At 44.6% G+C, this 20,008-nt stretch overlaps 1 protein-coding gene across 1 annotated transcript; it reads right to left on the bottom strand.

Annotated features, from left to right (window-relative positions):
- Nucleotides 1-125: 125 nt before the first annotated feature.
- Nucleotides 126-19,330, bottom strand: LOC125725245 (interferon-induced protein 44-like). The gene is made up of 4 exons (XM_049002021.1): nucleotides 19,172-19,330; nucleotides 8,204-8,321; nucleotides 1,785-1,980; nucleotides 126-195 (listed from the first exon to the last, which is right to left on the bottom strand). Exons 2-4 carry the CDS (start codon nucleotides 8,296-8,298, stop codon nucleotides 181-183), a joined length of 306 nt encoding a protein of 101 aa, XP_048857978.1. The 5' UTR covers nucleotides 8,299-8,321; nucleotides 19,172-19,330; the 3' UTR covers nucleotides 126-180.
- Between the last annotated feature and the right edge of the window lie 678 nt (nucleotides 19,331-20,008).

Here is a 20,008-nt window from a genome sequence, read left to right as displayed (position 1 = left end):
CTCTGTTAGCACCTGGCCCAAGGCTTCCAGCCCCGAGAGGGCTGCCCACCTTGCACCCGCAGTGGCCACCACAGATGAGCTTTCTGCTGCTCCCGGCTCCAAGGGCGCCACTTTGCCCATGCTCCCAACATGCCAGGTCATCTGCCTTGCCCATTTCTGGAAGGCCTGGTTCTACCCCGCTCACTGCATGGTGTCCTGTTGGATATAGCTTCACTCTCAGCTGCCAGGCCAGTGAGAGCTGTTCTGTTCTGCCCATATCTGGACGTCCTGGATCCGTTCTGCCTGTGTCTAGGCCTCCAGGTTCCCTCCAGCATGTCCTGCTCATCTTCAGCTGTCCCAGTCGTCATGCCCTTCAAGCTCCTCAATGCCCTCCTGTCCCTCCATCTCTCACCCTGCAGGTCCCTTATCCTCCTGTTCCTATCCTGTCTCCTAAGTGCCCCCCTGGTCTGGTTCCACTGTCTCTGCAGCACCATCTGACCCTGGCCCTGCTGTCTTCTTGGTGCCACCTAGCCACTCTAACCCCTCAGTGCCACCTGGTCCCACAAGTTCTCCAACCCCAGGAGGCTCTGCGTCCTTTAGTCTGCCCCCCACATCACAGGGTCTGGATGATCCCCTGCCAAGCCCCTTCTGCTCTGCCCTGCTTTTGCCCTGTTGCCCCTTCCCAACCGTGCTCTTCCCTAATCTGTGTCCCTTGTGGTCCTTTTTGTCTGCTCTGTGTTCCTAATGGTGTCTGGTCCTGTGTCCCTGATCTTGTCCTTGTATCTGGGGACTTTGTATGTCTATCCTGGTTGTAGACTCCACGGTCAAAGCCCTAGGGTGGTGTGTTCCTGTCCAGTTCTGTTTTGTCCATGGGTTCTGCCCCTCTGTAGCAAAATCTGTCCTGTCCAGGTGTGACCTGTTTTATTTGCCCCCATCTCTTTCCTGGGTCTCCTTGGTCATTTGCTGTCCATTCCTGGCCTGGTCCCTGCCTGGTCTGTGCCCCTGTCAGTGTTTGTCCTGTCCCATCCCGATTCTGGGGAGGGGTGGGGTACAGTCCTTCCCTGCCCATGATGTCTGCCTAATCCTCCAGTTTCCTCCCTGCCACTGCTCTAACAAACCACAACTGGTGCACGTTTTTCACCTCTTGTTCTTGCCCTCAGGTTAGCAATTCCCAACTGCCTCTTGTCTGGGCCCTCATTAACTCAGTATTTAACTGCTTCCCAGTCTTGTGGTCCCCAGTTCCATCATTAACGTTGTTTGCCTGTTGTCCATATCCACACCTCCCTGTTTCTTCCCCTGTAATCCTGTTTGCCAGTTCCATTTCTATTAGTCAACCACCTTTTCTTTGCCCCCCCCCCCTCCCCACCTGCTCCCCAAGTCTTTTGCCCTGGTGTACAACACAAAGAATTGAACTTAGCAAAGAAAAGAAAGAATGACTGGAATACTTATGGAGAGTAGACCATTTATATATAGCTTGTCCCATTGTATAAATTAGAACATTGCACCTCCTTTTCATTGAAGCTGTCTGTGATCATCCCTTGTGTATCACTCTGCTTCCCTTTTGCAAGAAGAAATAATTTCCCATCACTTCAGAACTATGTCTCTGGGTAAAATTTTTGTGACAATGGGCTCAAACTAAATTTCATTCAAGGGATTCAGTACTGTCCTAAATGAGGGCAACAAAGAGCAACGAGTAACAAACTGCAAATAAACATAGCAGATGTGGAACAAACACTGACCAGAATGGTGGACAGCTGTATAAGGTAGTCTTTCATGTGAAATGAAGACTCGCATAATCACATTACCTTCAAGGTCAGGCTTGTTCCTACAAATCCTACGTCAGCTTGGCTTGTTATGTTGCCACGGAAGATAGAGTTGATGGAGTTGAAGAAGCTTGATTTTCCAGCTGTAATCTGACCAATGAGAAGAATCCGAGCCTGAGGCACTGAATCAATAAGGGGCTTGTAATCCTGTATGTATTTCACAAGGTCCTTTCTTGTGCTATAGGAATGGAAATGGGAATTAGTCAAAATTTATAAGAAACACAAATAGTCCTTCCTATATCTAATATACAACAGTTAGTTTCGACCAAGAAATCTGATTTGACAAAATGTTTTTTATGAGTGCTGTTAGAGTATAACCACACTTGGACATTTCACATCAGATGTATCATTCCGCTTTACAGGTGTATCTAAAAACCATTAAGCAATAACATATGAGAAGGAATGTGGTTGTACTCCAATATATCATCGCTATGATTCGGTCATGCAGCCGAGTGCTGAAGATAATCACAGCCGTCATATAATGTAGTACTAACACACAACTTTGAGTATGATATTGCTTTTATACAACATTCCAAGTGGCATTTGTAGGTTAACACCAATAAGCCATAACGAATAATACTTGCTTGATTATTTATTTAAACCATGGAGTGTTTATCCTGGATCATTTGAAACAATATGACATGCTGCATGGAAATATAAAATGCATTCAGGCCGGCTTTGTTGTGACTCAAGACAATTCCTGAAAATAAGCCTACTGGATCCTCATGGAACGCAACTCTGGTGCTGGAATCATCTTCAGAGATGTTTGTATTAGAATATAGGTCCAAACTTTTTATGGCATGTGGAATCATAAACCTGAATGCTTTTTCGATGCATCAGCTTATGTCCATGAAGTATGGCGTACTGTTTCAAGTGATTGGTTTCAAAACAGAAAATATTACTCAGAAAAACAGGATGGTTATCTCATTATTTCAGAAAAACTGAAAATTTTACTTATAAAAACAGGGTTCTTATGTCCTTATTTTGGAAAAACAGATCTTTTTTTCCAAGAATAATGTAATATGCTTCCAGAACTAAAACTTTAAATCTCATTAAGATTTTTTTGCACATTTACAAATCTCATTACACACACAAATGTACTCTCCACACGCATTTGCAAATAATTTTGCTACAATAATAGCCATACTCATGGGCCCACTGGTGAAATCACTACCAGCCATGGGATTACAACTAGTGAACGTTTTATCATGGGTGCAGAGACCTAACCTGCAGTGCCACACACCACCATATGCAGGCTGTATGTGTGTCTGGGTGTGTTTGATAGCAGAAGGTTTACAGTATTTTACAAATACAGGTATATAATAATAATAATAATAATAATAATAATAATACATTTTATTTATAAGCACCTTCCTGGACACTCAAGGACACTGTACAGTGAATGCAAAAAAACAATATAAATCATAAAACCATAAAATACAAAAAAATACAAGAATATAAAATATAGGTTAAATTAGACAAAGCAGAGAGAGAAAGCCAGCTTGAACAGATGGGTTTTAAGTTTCGATTTGAAGAGTGGAAGTGAGTCAGTGTTTCTGAGCTGTGATGGTAATGAGTTCCAGAGGCGAGGAGCTGAGCGACTGAAAGCTCTGCTCCCCATGGTGGGAAGACGAGCGAGGGGGACAGTGAAATGGATGGAGGATGAGGATCTGAGGGTGCGAGGGGGAGTGGCAATTTGTAGGAGGTCGGACAGATATGGAGGAGCAAGGTTGTGGATGGCCTTAAATGTTAACAGCAAGATGTTAAAGTTAATACGGAACTCAACTGGCAGCCAGTGAAGCTGCTGCAGAACGGGAGTGATGTGGTGGATGGAGGAGGTTCGGGTGATAATACGGGCAGCTGAACCAATTGAAGCTTATGAAGGGATTTCTTAGAGAGACCAAAGAGGAGAGAGTTGCAGTAATGTAAGCGAGTGGTAACAAGACTGTTAACAGGAATAGCAGTGGTATGTGGAGTAAGGGAAGGACGTAAATGATTAATATTACATAGGTACTATACTAGGAAATATGAGTGATGTTATTGATATGAGACTGGAAGGATAAGGTTCTGTCGAGGATGACATCCAATTTATTTAATTTGAGAAAGTTTAAAGAGAACCAGGACTTAATTTCTGCTAAACAATCAATGAGGGAGGAAGGTAAAATGGAAGAGTTGGGTTTGCTACTGAAGTAGAGCTGGGTGTCATCTGCATAACAGTGGAAATTGATATTGTACTTGTGAAAGATTTTGCCTAGAGGAAGGAGGTAGATAATGAAGAGGAGGGGCCTCAGGACAGAGCCCTGGGGCACACCTGAAGTGACAATGGAGGGCTGAGATGTGAAAGATTTTGCCTAGGGGAAGGAGGTAGATAATGAAGAGGAGGGGCCTCAGGACAGAGCCCTGGGCCACACCTGAAGTGACAGTGGAGGGCTGAGATGTGAAAGATTTGAGCTGAATGAACTGAGTGCGGCCAGAGAGGTAAGATTTGATCCAGTGTAATGGAGTGTTTCTGATACCAATGGAAGATAATCTATTTACAAGGGTGTTGTGACAAATAGTATCAAAGGCTGCACTCAGGTCAAGAAGAATGAGAATAGTTAGTAAACCAGAGTCAGCAGCCATAAGTATGTCGTTAGTGATTTTTATAAGTGCAGTTTCTGTGCTATGAAGAGGGCAAAAACCAGACTGGAACTGTTCATACAAATTATTGTGAGATAAGTGGGAATGAAGTTGAATAGCTACTGTTTTTTCAAGAATTTTAGAGATAAAAGGTAAGTTAGAAATTGAACGGAAGTTATTGAAGTCAGTAGGCTCAGCACCAGGTCGTCAGTATTGGAGTTATGACAGAAGTTTTGAACGATGGAGGAACAGTTCCAGTGGTGAGAGAAGAGTAAATGAGAGACGAAATGAGGGGAACCAGAGAAGGGAGACAGGCCTCAACCAAATCTGAGGGCAGAGGGTCTAACTGACAGGTGGATGACTTGAAATTTCTGAAAGGGTGGGAAGCTGAAAGGATGAAAATGTCAGAGTAGGGGAGTGGAGCTCAAATGAGTTCAAATGAGGTTGATCCAAGGTCCCAGTGGATCCTCTGTATTTTTCATTAAAGAAGGACATAAGGGAATTACAGCGATTAGCTGAATAAAGAGGGGATGGTAGAAAATCTGGGGGTTGGATAATATTGTTGAGTATCGAAAACAATGCCTTAGTATTACCCTTATCGGATGAAATTATATGGGAATAATAGTTGGATTTGGTTTAAGCATTTGAATCCCTGTAGTATGATATATGGTCTTTGAACATCTCTTTGTGAACAGTGAGTCCAGTCTTTCTGTAAAGCCTCTCTAGTTGGCAACCTTTGGCTTTCAAAAGCCGAAGTTCAGATGTAAACCAGGGAGCAGAAATACAAAAAGAGATAGATCTGGTTTTTAATGGGGCAACAGAGTTAAGAATGTCGTGAAGCCCAGAGTTATAATAGGAAACTAACTCTTCTGGGGTGGATATATTGGGAATGTCCATAAGGGAGTTAATGCTAGAAAAAAGTAAATCCATGCCATTCTCCTACATAGGCTTGAACATACTGTAGGCATAAGGGGAGTGACACTCTCTTGGTTTAAATCTTACCTGACAGATCGCTATCAGTATGTGAATCTAAATAGTGATTCCTCAGAACATGTCATGGTCAGATACGGAGTGTCACAAGGTTCAGTTCTAACTCCCCTACTATTTTCACTATGTTACCCTTAGGCTTAGTTATTCGTAAGCATGGAATTAGCTTTCATTGCTTTGCAGATGATATACAATTATATATATCAGCCAAACTAGAAGATAGACAGCAACTTCAGAGAATGGAAGAATGTTTAATGCATATCAAAAAGTGGATCTCAGACAACTTCCTCCAGCTGAACTTAGACAAGACTGAGGTTCTTCTTACTGGCACTAAAGCCACCAGAAGTAAACTATCGGACATCACAGTCAATCTGGATGGACTACCTATTACACCAAGTACTGTTGTTAAAAACCTTGGTGTTATTCTAGACTCTGATCTTTTGTTCGATGTACATGCTTCTAACATTAGCCGTACCGCCTACTTTCACCTGCGTAATATTGCCAAGTTAAGAAACACGCTCTCCTTTCAAGGTGCAGAGAAATTGGTTCATGTGTTTATTACCTCCAGGCTCGATTACTTTAATGTCTTATTCTCCGGCTGTCCAAAGAGGTCATTAAATAAACTCCAGCTAGTCCAGAATGCAGCAACCAGAGTCCTCACCAAAACTAAAAAATGTGATCATATTACCCCAAATTTATCTTCACTGCACTGGCTGCCAGTTAGATTTCGTGTTAATTACAAAATACTGCTCTTAACCTAGCTTTAAATGGTCTTGCACTGCTGTATGTGAGTGACCTCATTTGCAACTACATTCTGAATCATACGCTTAGATCACAAGATGCAGGTCTTCTATCCATACCCAGAATAAAGAACTTTACTTTTGGGGTAAGAGCATTTGCTCATAAAGCACCACAGCTATGGAATAAACTTCCTATTAGTGTTCGGAACTCAGACACAATCTCTGCATTTAAGTCAAGGCTTAAGACGTACCTCTTTAGCCAGTCTTTTGAATAGTTAAATCCCCTTTTCTAAGGTGAAGGGAAATCTGGAGATTCATAGTCATTTGATATTAAAGGTGAAAGGGGGGATTGGTGCTGTCGTCCTGCCACTCTCGCCGATCACTTAAGCTGTGGACGGCGGGTTGGCTTGACGCCAAAACCCCTGGAAACCCTCATGTCTGTGCTTCCTTCCAGGTCTCTCTTTTAGCCAGGCTGCCATAGTTACTCTAGTCCTGCTGGAGGTTAGGTTAGGTGTAGGGCAATAACTCTTCTCCATCTTCTCTTTTTCTGAGCTGATACCAAGCCGACTCTACACCATGTGATCCCGCACCTGGACTCCTGGAGAGAACAACATGAAACCAACTGGGACTTCATAACTATATGAACTCTAATGAATCTCAGTATAAATGCAGTTCCATGTTCCCCGGTGGCCCAGAGGAGGATGGGGTCTCCTTCCGAGCCTAGGTTCCTCTCAAGGTTTCTTCCTGCTAGAGGGAGTTTTTCCTTGCCACTGTCGTCTCAGGTTTGCTTGGTGGGGTTCTGGCCGGTTAAATGTAGTACTAAGTTAAGTGCTTCGTGACAATGACTGTTGTTAAAAGCACTATATAAATAAAATTGAATGGATGAATTGAATCTTGTAAAAGGATTATTATTATTGTCCATGTGTATATTAAAATCCCCCAACAACTATTATATTATTATATTTGATGATAATGTAGATAAGTGAGTTATAAAAATAGCAAAGTCATTTAAAAAGTCAATATTTGATTAAGGGGGACGGTAAACAGTTGCAGTGATGGTAGGAGTAGGTCCAGACACTTGGCATACAGTGGATTCAAAAGAGCCGAATGCCTGAACAGACACCGGCGAGACTCTCCATTTCTCATGCTAAATTATCGTGAGACCTCCTCCACGGCCGGAGCCACGGGGTTCAGAGATGTAAGCAAACCCCACAGGAGTAGATTCATTAAGCTGAGAAAAGTCATCAGGTAGTTGCCATGTTTCAGTTAGACACAACTGAGTGTCGATCAAGAGCTACTGGATGAGATGTCCCTTGCTCTTAAGTGAGTGGATGTTTAACAGACCGAAGTTGACAGTTGAAGTTTCACGTAGAGTAGAAGTGTCAGTCGACCGAGCTTGGCTTGCTAGCACACTGTGGTCGACAGTCCTGCTGGAGTTATGTGGAGGATGACGGGAGCTGGATTAGATGGAGTTTATTGTTTTCGAGGTGTCAGTCTGGAAACCCCTGCGGGATCCACAGTGAATGTATTTCCGGCGAGAGCAGAAAGCGATGTCCGGATAAAGCTGCAGTACAGTCAGCGAATGCTCAGACAGGTGGAAACGCAGTTGGAGGAGCTCAGCTGCTGAATACTGGAGCAGACCCGTCGCAGCTTGGAAAACAAGCGACAGTGGAGTCCAGATAAACACAAACCAAACAAAAATGCAACTGATCCACATTGTGGGTGAGGACTCGGGCAACTTAAATGTCCAGTGGGTAGATCTAGATCTAGGGAAGACTCAATAGCCCAAACAGAACAGGAGGGCTAAAACATCGGTCTTGCAAAAAAGTAAGATCAGTAAAAGCAGAAAAATAACTCTTCCAGTCGAGACCAAATGCACATAAAACAAATTACCAGAGTTAGAATTAGAAATCAAAGGTTAGAATTTACCGGCGAGCAGCGGCAGTCAGTTCGCGCCAGCGTTCACACAAACAAGTCAGACTCATGCATAAAATTACGTGATACTAGTAAAAAAACAAATCAGTTGATTATATTGAACAAAAACGGGCTTCATACCTAGAGTTCCACTCAACATTCCTCCATGGGTCTTTAAGGAGCTCTGGTCTCCTCTCCTGTTCCACCACAAGTTCAGTACTGCTGCCGACTCCCATTTTCCAAACACCAACTTCCAGACCTGTTCAATGAATGCATTGTATTTTCCTCATCCATTTAAACGCAAATTACATTTAACAACAAATTATAAATGACATTTCTTTACCATATGGTTTAATCCAAAGTGACACAGTTTAGAAAGCATGATCAGCCATTCCTTGGTGAAACTAGGGTTAAGACTATTGCGTAAGGCTCCAGTGCGGAAAAACACTTAACCCATCACAGGATCGGCAACCAGCCAATTACAGGCACAGAGTCCTAACTGGTGAGTCACACACAGCCGCATTATCCATTGATATTGACCATTTCTACCATCCATCCATTTTCCAAACCGCTTATCCTACTGGGTCGCGGGGGGGGGGGGGGGGGGGGGGGGTCTGGAGCCTATCCCGGAAGCAAAGGGCACAAGGCAGGGAACAACCCAGGATGGGGGGCCAGCCCATTGCAGGGCACACTCACACAATTTAGGAACTCCAATTAGCCTTAGCATGTCTTTGGACTGTGGGGGGAAACCGGAGTACCCAGAGGAAACCCCACGACGACATGGGGAGAACATGCAAACTCCACACACATGTGATCCAGGCGGAGACTCGAACCCAGATCTCAGAGGTGTGAGGCAACAGCTAACCACTGCACCACCATGCCGCCCCCCAGTTCTACCAATGTACAAATTTTCAAGAAGTGGTAGTATCAGGGGTGCTGCTAGAGACTTTGGGCCCCATGAAAGCATATAATTTCAGCTGCTCAACACAGACCAATCCAATTATGTTTGAAGATTTTCAGGGCCCCTGTCAGTCAGGGGAACTTGGAAATCCACCCCTGGCCGGTATGGTGAGGACCAGTCTGCTTCTGCTACTTCTTCAGGTGAATTTTGCCAAGCTTGCTGGCACATATTAGTTGAATGATATTTTTTATTTTATTTACAGCAACATGTTCTTTCTTTGGGCTACTTACAATATATTACTACCAACCCCAATGGTTTGAGAAAATCGTAAACTTACATTTCTAAACTCACAGGCCTCATACACCATCATTCAGCTGAACTTTTCACAAAAAGACTAAACGTGAACAAGTCATAATACTACTTCATAAATATAAATGTATTAAAAAAGACAGGTATCTGTCGCCTTATGTCTGATCGAGTAGCGACTGATTGCATTTACGTCCAAGGTTCATAGTAAATTATATACAGCAATCGAAAGACGACTAAATGAGGATGTAGCAGGATGTTAATGGATGTATCACTTTTTATTATAAACTGTTATGATTTTATATTTACATTATTATTTGCTGTAGAGTACTGGGTGTGTATTATAGTACAGTAGCTACTGTCCTGGGTTTGACGTTAAACTGCATCCGGACCTGCGAGTGGATCTTCAACTTGCAGGGAAAAATTTTCGGAGGTTAGTGGTGGGACTGACACTCCAGTCATTATAAAACACTTCACAGCAGCTCAGTCTAAACAGACACGACACCCTTCTGCTCTGCACAGGCGTAGCTCTGCTGCAGCCGCCCACAGGTAGACTGCATGCATCATAAAGTGGATGGGGGAGCAAAGCCCTCGTGAGCCTCATCCCCGGGCGAGTCGAAACCTTCGGAGAGCTAATAGTGTCAGGCCTACTGGGGATTGGGGCTGGTGTGGTGCTGGGGCGTCACCTGCTGCATGACAGTACTTGGGTCCCAATTTGAGGCGGCCCATCCGGGTAGGTATGTAGAACGTCTTCTCAGGTAGCAAAATGATTCAGTACTAGATAATTAAAATTCATAGATAAATTGCAACCCCACATACAAATTAGATTTAAGTAGACTGAACATGAGTGCTATTGAATTCATTTAAAATAATTAATCCCAGTCTTCTAAAATTTGTTTAGTTTATATAACATAAAATTGAACTGTGAACTCAAAATGTACATCCGTTCTTAGATAATTTAACTTTGTGTACTTCCAACAATCCATCCAACAATATATTTTTAGTGTAGGTAGGTAGATAGGTGGAGAGGATGGAATAAATATTAATTAGAAATCACAAATAATTATTAATTAATATATTTATATCATGTAAGATTCCACGACCTTAAAAAATAGGCTTGATTTGATTAATGTAAGTTTTATTTAATACATACAACAAACGTTACGTAAGACCAGAAGGTAATTATTAAATTTCCTTATATTTAACATGTTATTTGTAAGGCTGGGTGAACTATGATACTGGCAAATATGGGTAGAGTCTGGCCTGGATCCAGTGATCTTTAACTGTTTTGGATCCGTCCTGCTGAGCAAGTGGACTCCGATCCAGACCAGTTCTGCGGATCTGTTCCAGATCCTCCTGCTGGATCCGGCACCGAATCATTTCGCTATCTGGGTTGTCTCTCTGGCAAGATGTCCATCTTACTCTACTGTCGGGGAAGCGTCGTAAAGTCCACATTTCGGTGGTGGCACTCTGAAGCATGCAGACCAGGAAGTGGCCAGATCTCTGCACGTGCGGATACCTGCTGATGGTCTGGTCATTCTGAATGCTGCCATACTCAGGGTGTTGCTATTGCTAACGGCTCTTCCCTATGGTGTCTGACGTCACTCCTTTCAAGGAGCGTATCATGAGACTCAGGCTAAGGCCCTCCTTGGGTGTCTTATCTGTTGTCTCAGTGTTTGCTCTGACTACGGTGAGTGATGTCATGTTGAGGGGGACATTTTACTCGCAGCTTTGCTCGGTGATTGATGGGTGAAATCTTCAGGTTTGTCATATATTTTTGTTATATTTGTGTCCAAAAAAGCGACTTGCATACACAGATGCTGCTCATTGGGTTAAAATTGACCTGATAGTGTGTATGTATTGTTTCATAATATAGCATTGCCTCAATAGCAATGTAACAAGTAAGCTAGATGCTATAGACATTTGCAGGACGATTTGTGTCAGTCGATATGTCTTGTCAATGTCGTAGCAGCTGCGTTACATCCATCCATCCATTATCTCCCGCTTAATCCGATGTTGGGTCGCGGGGGCAGCAGTCTCAGTAGGGAGGCCCAGACTTCCCTCTTCCCAGCCATTTCATCCAGCTCCTCTGGGCGGATCCCAAGGCGTTCCCAGGCCAGCCGAGAGACATAGTCCCTCCAGCGTGTCCTGGGCCTTCCCCGGGGCCTCCTCCCAGTGGGACATGCCCGGAACACCTTACCAGGGAGACGTCCAGGGAGCATCCTAATTATATGCCCGAGCCACCTCATCTGGCTCCTCTCAATGAGGAGCAGCGGCTCTACTCCGAGTCCCTCCCGAATGACTGAACTCCTCACCCTCTAATGGAGAGCCCAGCCACCCTGCGGAGGAAACTCATTTCGGCTGCTTGCACCCGCGATCTCGTTCTTTCGGTCACTACCCACAGCTCGTGACCATAGGTGAGGAACGTAAATCGACTGTTAAATCAAGAGCTTTGCCTTTTGGCTCAGCTCCTTCTTCACCATGACAGACCGATGCACCGCCCGCATCACTGCTGACGCCGCACCGATCCGCCTGTCGATCTCTCACTCCATCCTTCCCTCACCCATGAACAAGACCCCGAGATACTTAAATTCCTCCACTTGGGGAAGGACCTCCTCCCCGACCCGGAGAGAGCACTCCACCCTTTTCTGGTTGAGGACCATGGTCTCGGATTTGGAGGTGCTGATTCTTATCCCAGCTGCTTCACACTCGGCTGCAAACTGCTCCAGTGAGACCCAAAGGTCACGGTCTGATGAAGCCAACAGAACCACATCATTTGCAAAAAGCAGAGATCTAATCCTGAGGTCATGCTCATCATTGAACTGCGGCCTAGGGTGTCCTGGTGCCAAGTGCATATATGGACACCCTTATGCCTGAACATGGTGTTCATTATGGACAGTCCGTGACGAGCACAGAAGTCCAATAACAAAGCACCGCTCGGGTTCAGATTGGGGGGGCAATTCCTCCCAATCACACCCCTCCAGTTCTCACTGTCATTGACCACGTGAGCATTGAAGTCCCTCAGCAGAACAAGAGAGTCCCCAGTAGGAGCGTTCTCCAACACCCCTCCCAAGGACTCCAAAAAGGGTGGGTATTCTGAGCTGCCATTTGGCGCATAAGCAAAAGCAACAGTCAGGACCCGTCCCCCCACCCGAAGGCGAAGGGAGGCTACCCTCTCGTCCACTGCTACATTTGTGGTGAATATACGCTTGCTCCTCAAAGATGCTCAATGACTGCTCTTGTGAATAAAGCATATAATCTGTGCTTCGGCTGTAAAATCGGTGATCAAGACAAGGAATGACCGCCTCACATTTGTTGTGTGACATGTGTTGTCTGTCTGAGAGCCTGGCTCAGAGGCACTCGAAAGACAATGTCGTTTGCTGTCCCAATGATATGGCGAGAACAGAAAGACCGGGTAACAGACTGTTACTACTGTTTGACTAATGTCTCTGGTTTCTCTGCCAAAAACATGAAGCCAATTGAATACCCTAATCTGCGTTCAGCAATGAGACCTGTGCCACATGACCACAGTCTTCCAATTCCGAAACCACCAGAGGAATGGACCTTAGATAAGCCAGATGAAAAAACTGCAATGCAGGAACTGGCAGGGACAATGATCCGGATTTTGAACCGTACTCATCAGGCGATCCACATCTCATAACACAGTCGGAATTAAATGACCTGGTCAGAGATTTGGATATGTCAAAAGCAAAGCCGAATTGTTGGGTTCGAGACTGCAGGAATGCTGTCACCAGATACAAATATTTCTGCTGACTACTGTTTAACACTGCAATGTGATGCACCTGACATTGAATACAAATGAAAATCAAGAGCAATACATTTCTAACTATGGTAAACACAATAGCATATGTGAAACATAAATGCGATTAAATACGTTATTGCCAGAAAACAGTTAACTGTCTATTTCCTATGTGAAACAACAAAACCAAAACTATATTTGTGCATGCCCTCCAGGTACCTGTTACAATCAGCAAAAACTTTTCAGGAAGAAAAACTTAAAAAAAAAAATTGTTGTGCAGTGTAATCAATCTTAAGTAATAGATAAACTATTTAGCGTAACAAAACTTTTGGGAAAGCCACCCCAGTTCAGTATACAATTATTTATTTCCATATGCTATTTATTATTTTTTTTCTTCTTGAAATATCAGAATACTGTAGCATCATTTATGAAAGTTCCCCCAGAACAAAGACAAAATTGGATGGGCCCAGTTTCCTGAAACCTTCTTAACTGTCAGATTCAGCCCCTGTTGTCTCAGTCTTTTGTGTCCCTTCCCCGTTTGGCCAGCCGGCATCGCTGGCCATCCTGTCCCTCTTGTCAGTCTTTGTCTCCCTTGTTTTCTGTCAGCCGCATGGCTCAACATGTTGAGCATGTGACTACTTGCAAATCCCTTTGTCATGTGTTCAAATCCTGCTTCCTCTTTGTTTGTATTTCACTCCATAGTGTTTCATTTGTGTGAGTTTTTCTAGTTCCTGTGTCTGGTGATTTTGTAGTTGGTTTTGCTTTCGTTCCTTGTGCCCCTGCTTGTGTTCCTACCTGCCTAATTCCCCAGTGTTAGATTCTGTTTCCCTGTTCCTTGCTTAGTTTTTAGTTTCCCTGTTTTAGTTCCTTTGAGTTAATTAGTTTTCATTTGTTTTCTCAGTCTGTTAATTAGCCTCACCTGTCCAGTGTTAGTCTCGTTACCCCTTAGTATGTTAGTCCCTTAATGCTACGTCGTTCATAAGTTCTACATTAATTCTCTTACAGCTCCACTGTGTTTCCCGAAACATTTTTAATTAAGTATATCTTCCGTGAAGATGGTCTGAGTCTCTCTTAGTCTCTTATCACTGTTATTGACTCATATTGCTCATTTAAAATAAGACTGAAATCATTAAGGGTACAGTTTCATAACCAAACATCACTTAATTAAAAAATTACTGGTCTATATGGTAACATTACTTTGTCTGATACATGACTACAATCTTCATTAGATTTCATCCTTGCGCTCTTTAGAGTCTTTGTAAGATGCTAAGAGTCACCGATATCAAGAAAGTGGGCCCTGGTCTTTGGCATAAAAATTCTGGGCTGAAAATTAGTCCCACTCCGTGTCTGTATATCTTTGTGAACAAACTCACTTTTTCCAAATGGCCCACAAAAGCTGCCTCTTTACAGACAATTGTGAAAGTGAATTTAGGAGTTGATAGGTTTTTTTTACATCAGAATTTTTTAATCAAACAGATTACTGTGGCCACACCACAGTAAATATTGCAACAAATCTCATTTTAGAGTTGTCATACAGTCGTTGACTTAAAACGCTGTGCTATGAACATGAAGGCATATACACATTATCTTATAAACTGCCTTAAAGTAAAACACTTGACAAGTGGATTCTCCTGTTTTTGTATCTGGTATATTAAAATGAACTCTTTTTTCTTTCTTTTTACAAAGGAACAATATAAGTGTCACGCCCAGCTCGTCCGATCCTCGTGTGTGCCACGCCCCCTGATCATCCACATGTGCTTCCCCGATCATGCCCAGCTGTTTCCTGTTATTTTCGGCTTGTCTTGTGTATTTAGTCCGTGTCTGAGTCCTTCTTCCCCAGACTTGTCATTAATGTTAGTTGATGTCAGTTGATGTCAGTTGATGTCAGTTGATGTCAGTTGATGTCAGTTTGTCACCGTCTGCCCTGGCTCTCCCGTTCCCAAATAAACCCACGTTTTCCCGAAGATCCTGCCCGCCTGGTCTTTCCCCGCTTCCTGCTCGCCCGTCCAATCCCCAAACCTAACAATAAGTACAGTGGATATTTAATAGTGAAAGAATTTCTAGAATTGAGCCTAAATTATAATATTGATACAGCTGCTGAAATCTTACTTCACATTTATGAGTTCCCCAGGAAGATCCCCTGAGAAGGTCGGTTACTGTTCATTCTAGCCAAAGGTGTTTCAATACACATTGTTGACTAGGACTTTTCACAAACCCAGTAAATTAACTATTTATGGAGTTTTTTTGTACGCTACTGAGATATATTCTATAGATATTTCAGTGTTTCCCCTACCATTATATTAGGGGGCGCCCCGCCCCCCCAACGGCGCCTCCCGCCTCCCTTGAAGGTCAAGTTAATTTTATTTTATTTTCTATACAGTGCCAGATCACAACAGAAGTCATTTAAGGTTACCTTTCCTATAGAACAGGCCTATGCATTGTCACACACAGATGAGCACACTCTCTGGACCTGAATTACCCAACTCTGGTAATAATCCACAGAGAATTAAGAAAGGATAGGAGGAAGGGAGACTGCAGCATTCCGATGGCTAAAATGACCTGCTCATCTTCTATCTCAGACTTGTGAAATGCGAAATGCTATTTGTTAGACGCGGCGCTTTTGTTTCATTTGCGGGATACTTTGAGCCCCTTTTTGAATAGAGAGCTCCATCTAGTGGGCACAGAAAAAATAGCAAAATGGTCCGAAAGCGTCATTTTGTCCATCACTACGGTTTGGCACGTACGTGTTTGTTAAGTCCTGAAGATAAAGTATAGCCAGACGTCTCTGACTTTGCATATCAAGAGGCTCTAGAAATGTTCTTCCAGAAGCCCAGTAAGATGCACTGCAGTGACAAAAGCTGCACACTTTGTGGGTAACTGTCATAAAAAGAAACGTTCTGATGTTTAGTTCAGTTGTTATATTGACTGCTGTCATTAAAAAAAACACATGAACCCCCCCCCCCCCAAGCTGTATACCTAGGGAAAGCACTGTATTTGTCAGACAAAATCACTTTTTTCAGTTCTTATAGACGATTGTGAAAGTGAAAGAAGTTCAAAAGCATTTTAGTCACACAGACAACAGTGATAAATGGTAAAATATGAATACATTTGTGATTTACCAGTTATATAATTACTAGAATAAGTTCTTATATATTAATACAGAAATTGACATCTTCTGTACATCTGCATGAGTCTCCTGGGAATAACATGATTCGAGAACAAGAGTAACTAACAGTTATTTCCACAGACGGACAAAATGAACGAGTTATTAGGATTACTAGCCTACGGTTTGTACGGTATATTTGCCTTTTTCATTAACCAAACTCACCTTTTCCAAATGACCTTCGAAAGCTTCAGTTCTACAGACAATTGTAAAAATGAAAGTATGAGCTCACAGCGTTTTATATAGTCACAGATATTGGTGGCCACACCACAGTTCATGAATATTGAATATTGCAGCAATTCTCATTTCCGGCTTGCCGTACAATTATTGACTTAAAATGCTGTACAACAGCCTAATGTAAACAGAAAAGCACTTACATGTCGTATAAATTGCTTAAAAGTGAAAAAAATGTCAAATGGAATCTTCTTTTTGTAGTTGACATTTTAAAATAAACCGGTTTATGTTATGTAACCATAGTTAATGTACACATTATTCCACTGATTTTTGTTATATAGGACTGTTATACATTTTAATATGAAACTAATATATATATTAGTTTCATATTAAAACAGATCGTCCATCTGCTTCCCAGCCCCCCTCTTCTTACTCTCGTTGGCCCTCTGTCTAGCCTCCCCCACCTGCAACTTCAGCAATTGGGCTTGGAGCTCTTTAAGGTCACTCTCCTCCTTCCCTGCCTCGTCCTTGGCCCTCTGTAGGTGGTGTATCACATGCCTATCCCACACGTGGGAGTCCGCACCTGGTAAGTCTGGGTTGTCGAGGATCGCAGCCCACACCCCCTCTGGAACCCCCTCCATTCTCGCTGCACCCCCTCCTGTCTGGGGTGACACCCGGTTCGCCGTCCAATCCTCCTTACACTTATCCAGGTATTCCCTGGGGTGCAGGGTTTTATCCCACGCCAGCTTCGGGATGCCTGCTCCAGTAGGAGGAGGAAACATTTCTCTCATGGCGTTCCCAATGCGCAGTACTACAGCTGTCAAGCTAACGTCATCAGGATGCGTCAGTGTCCCTGCCCTCTCTTCCACCTCCAGCAATGAGTGTTTAGTCAGACATCTGGCTGCCACTGCCCGGAAATCTCCCAGTGCCAACATCGTCCCCTGAGTGAGCTGGTCTAGCTTATCCATCCACGGTCCCCCTCCTTCTGCTGGGGGTAACATTTTATCAGCCAGTGCCTGCACGTCTCCTATCGAGAAAGGTCTATATTTATCCGGTGTCTGGCCCGTCCCTCTTAGCAGAGGTAGTTGATGCTTTGGGGGCCTTGAGACCTTGCAATGACACTCCCCCTCGCTCTCTCCCTCTTCATCGAGGGCAAAGCCCTGAGCCCTCACCCTTTCCTCTAAGAGTGAGGTTTCCCGTTGTAGTGCCGCCTCTATTTCGGCCATCCGCTCCTCTACCTGGTCTGCGAGGGCCCTACGAGCCCTGTCCTCTGGGTCGTCCTTCCATACCCCCGAAACGTGACCCCACATTTCCACCTTTTTACCCTCCTCTAGTTTCCCTGTGTTGGTCCCTGCCCGCTGACCAGGCGAATCTACTCCCCCTTGTTCCTCTAACTGCTCCCTCCTTACTCGAGCTGCAAACGCCACCTGGTCCTGTCTGCCTTCCGCCCCCGCCGCTTTTTGCTTTTTCCTTTTCTCCTCCCTGCTTGCCTGTCTCTCCTTGGGTTCCCTACACTCTGTATCTACGTTCGAGTCCGCCTCCGGTCTCCCACCTAATCCAGCGTCTGAGGGAGTCGAGGTCTCCCCCCCAGCCGGATGCCCCCCTTGTACATTTATCGCCCCGGACGTAACTGTGATCATAGGGCACATATGGGCAGGCGGGGCAGAAGGAGCGACCTTTTTACACGTATAGGCAGAGGGCCTGTCTCCCTCTCTCGGTTCCCCCTTCTCGGGTTCCGGCTGGCCCTCTCCTCTGCTCTGACCCTCACGATGTAAATGATCTGTTCCCTGCCTAAACAGGGCCAATTTCGCCCTCGGTCCCCGGGCCTCTAACCCAAAATAATTACCTCAGAATCCAGGGTCCCTGACCCCTGGGCCTCTAACCCAAAATAATAAACTTCAGAATCCAAGGTCCCTGACCCCTCGTCCTCTGACTCAACCTTTACCTCAGAATCCGGGGTCCCTGACCCTGGGCCTCTGACCCAACCTTTATCTCAGAATCCGGGGTCCCTGACCCCTGGGCCTCTGACCCAAAATAGTAAACTTCAGAATCCGTGGTCCCTGACCCCTGGGTCTTTAACCCAAAATAATTACCTCAGAATCCGGGGTCCCTGACCCCTGGGTCTCTAACCCAAAATAATTACCTCAGAATCCGGGGTCCCTGACCCCTGGGCCTCTGACCCAAAATAGTAAACTTCAGAATCCGTGGTCCCTGACCCCTGGGTCTTTAACCCAAAATAATTACCTCAGAATCCGGGGTCCCTGACCCCTGGGTCTCTAACCCAAAATAATTACCTCAGAATCCGGGGTCCCTGACCCCTGGGTCTCTAACCCAAAATAATAAACTTCAGAATCTGGGGTCCCTGACCCCTCGGCCTCTAACCCAAAATAATAACCTCAGAATCCGGGGTCCCTGACCCCTGGGTCTCTAACCCAAAATAATAAACTTCAGAATCTGGGGTCCCTGACCCCTGGGCCTCTAACCCAAAATAAAACCTCAGAATCCGGGGTCCCTGACCCTGGGCCTCTGACCCAACCTTTACCGGGACTCCCACCCGGTAACCTGAATTCCCCGGGACTCTAACCCAGCTCACTGGGACTCTAACCCAGTGCTTCTATTTGCTCGTCAGCGAATAGTGGGGCTGCCACACCAAGGACACCACAGTGGGACTCCAACCCAGCCTTAATATTCTTTTACCTACCCTCATTCGCCGCCTCAATGTACTGACGGCCCTGATGGACACTTCGGACTACTTTATTTAGTATAGCCATATATGCAGATTTTGATATAACAGGCTCTGCTTACCTTTTGTTAGTGGCGCCTGCAGCCTTCCGTGCCCATTCAGGTCTCGTCTGGTATTTGCCGAATGCCGACCTCTATCTCGAACCCGAGCCCCCAGATTGTTGGAGTTCGCCGTCTCCACCGGGTCCGTGGATGAGAAGATCACCCGGGGGCATTCTACAAGCAGCCCCCGCCCCTGGCCATACTTTTCCACTTTCAGGCAATTTCGTCTTATCTGCTGCAACATGTTGTTCTGTATGTTCCTAGTTATTGCGTCACCCCTATATCATTTGCCTAGCGACTGTCACCACAGCCTGCGTGAATAGATTAACTTTGGTGTGCAGAGAGCCTCCCTATATGTCCTTAGTCCCCTGCAGATATCGCTCTCCACAGAGGTGTGTCAAGAAATCATTTTAATAAATTAAGCAAGATCATATATATTTATTATCATGTCATATACATGCACTGTTAATTGTAGCCATTTTGTCTGGTACAGAAAACATCTGTGTATTACATGCTGTTGATCTTTGAATAAAAATACATACATGTCATGCCCCGATCGTCCGCTCCTCCCGTGTGCCACGCCCCCTCATTAACCCCGTGTGGATTCCCCGTGCCCACCCGCTGTTTCCTGTTGCCGTCCTTAGTCCAATGTATTTAGTCCGCGTTCCAGTTACTTTCCCCAGTCCGGTCATTAACATTGTCCTACTGTGTGGTGTTCATCTTGCAATACACCCCGTCTTTTTGATTTCCGTGAGCCCGATCCTGATTTCCTCGCTTCCCGCTCACTCATCCCGCACACAGTACATAACAATACAAGTATCACGGCATCCAGTTTTATTCTATTATATGGATGGATGG

The sequence above is a fragment of the Brienomyrus brachyistius genome, unplaced genomic scaffold (assembly GCF_023856365.1).
Source record: "Brienomyrus brachyistius isolate T26 unplaced genomic scaffold, BBRACH_0.4 scaffold63, whole genome shotgun sequence".
In the NCBI taxonomy this organism is placed as follows: domain Eukaryota; kingdom Metazoa; phylum Chordata; class Actinopteri; order Osteoglossiformes; family Mormyridae; genus Brienomyrus; species Brienomyrus brachyistius.
The sequence above is the reverse complement of the archived record's forward strand: the minus strand, read 5'-3'. Positions and strand labels throughout refer to the sequence as shown.

Coding starts and splice junctions, on each gene's coding strand:
- LOC125725245 (XM_049002021.1), bottom strand. CDS start 8,298: ATGGGAGTCGGCAGCAGTACTGAACTTGTGGTGGAACAGGAGAGGAGA. Junction 1,981..8,203: donor AATGTTGAGTGGAACTCTAG/GTATGAAGCCCG, acceptor CCATTCCTATAG/CACAAGAAAGGACCTTGTGA.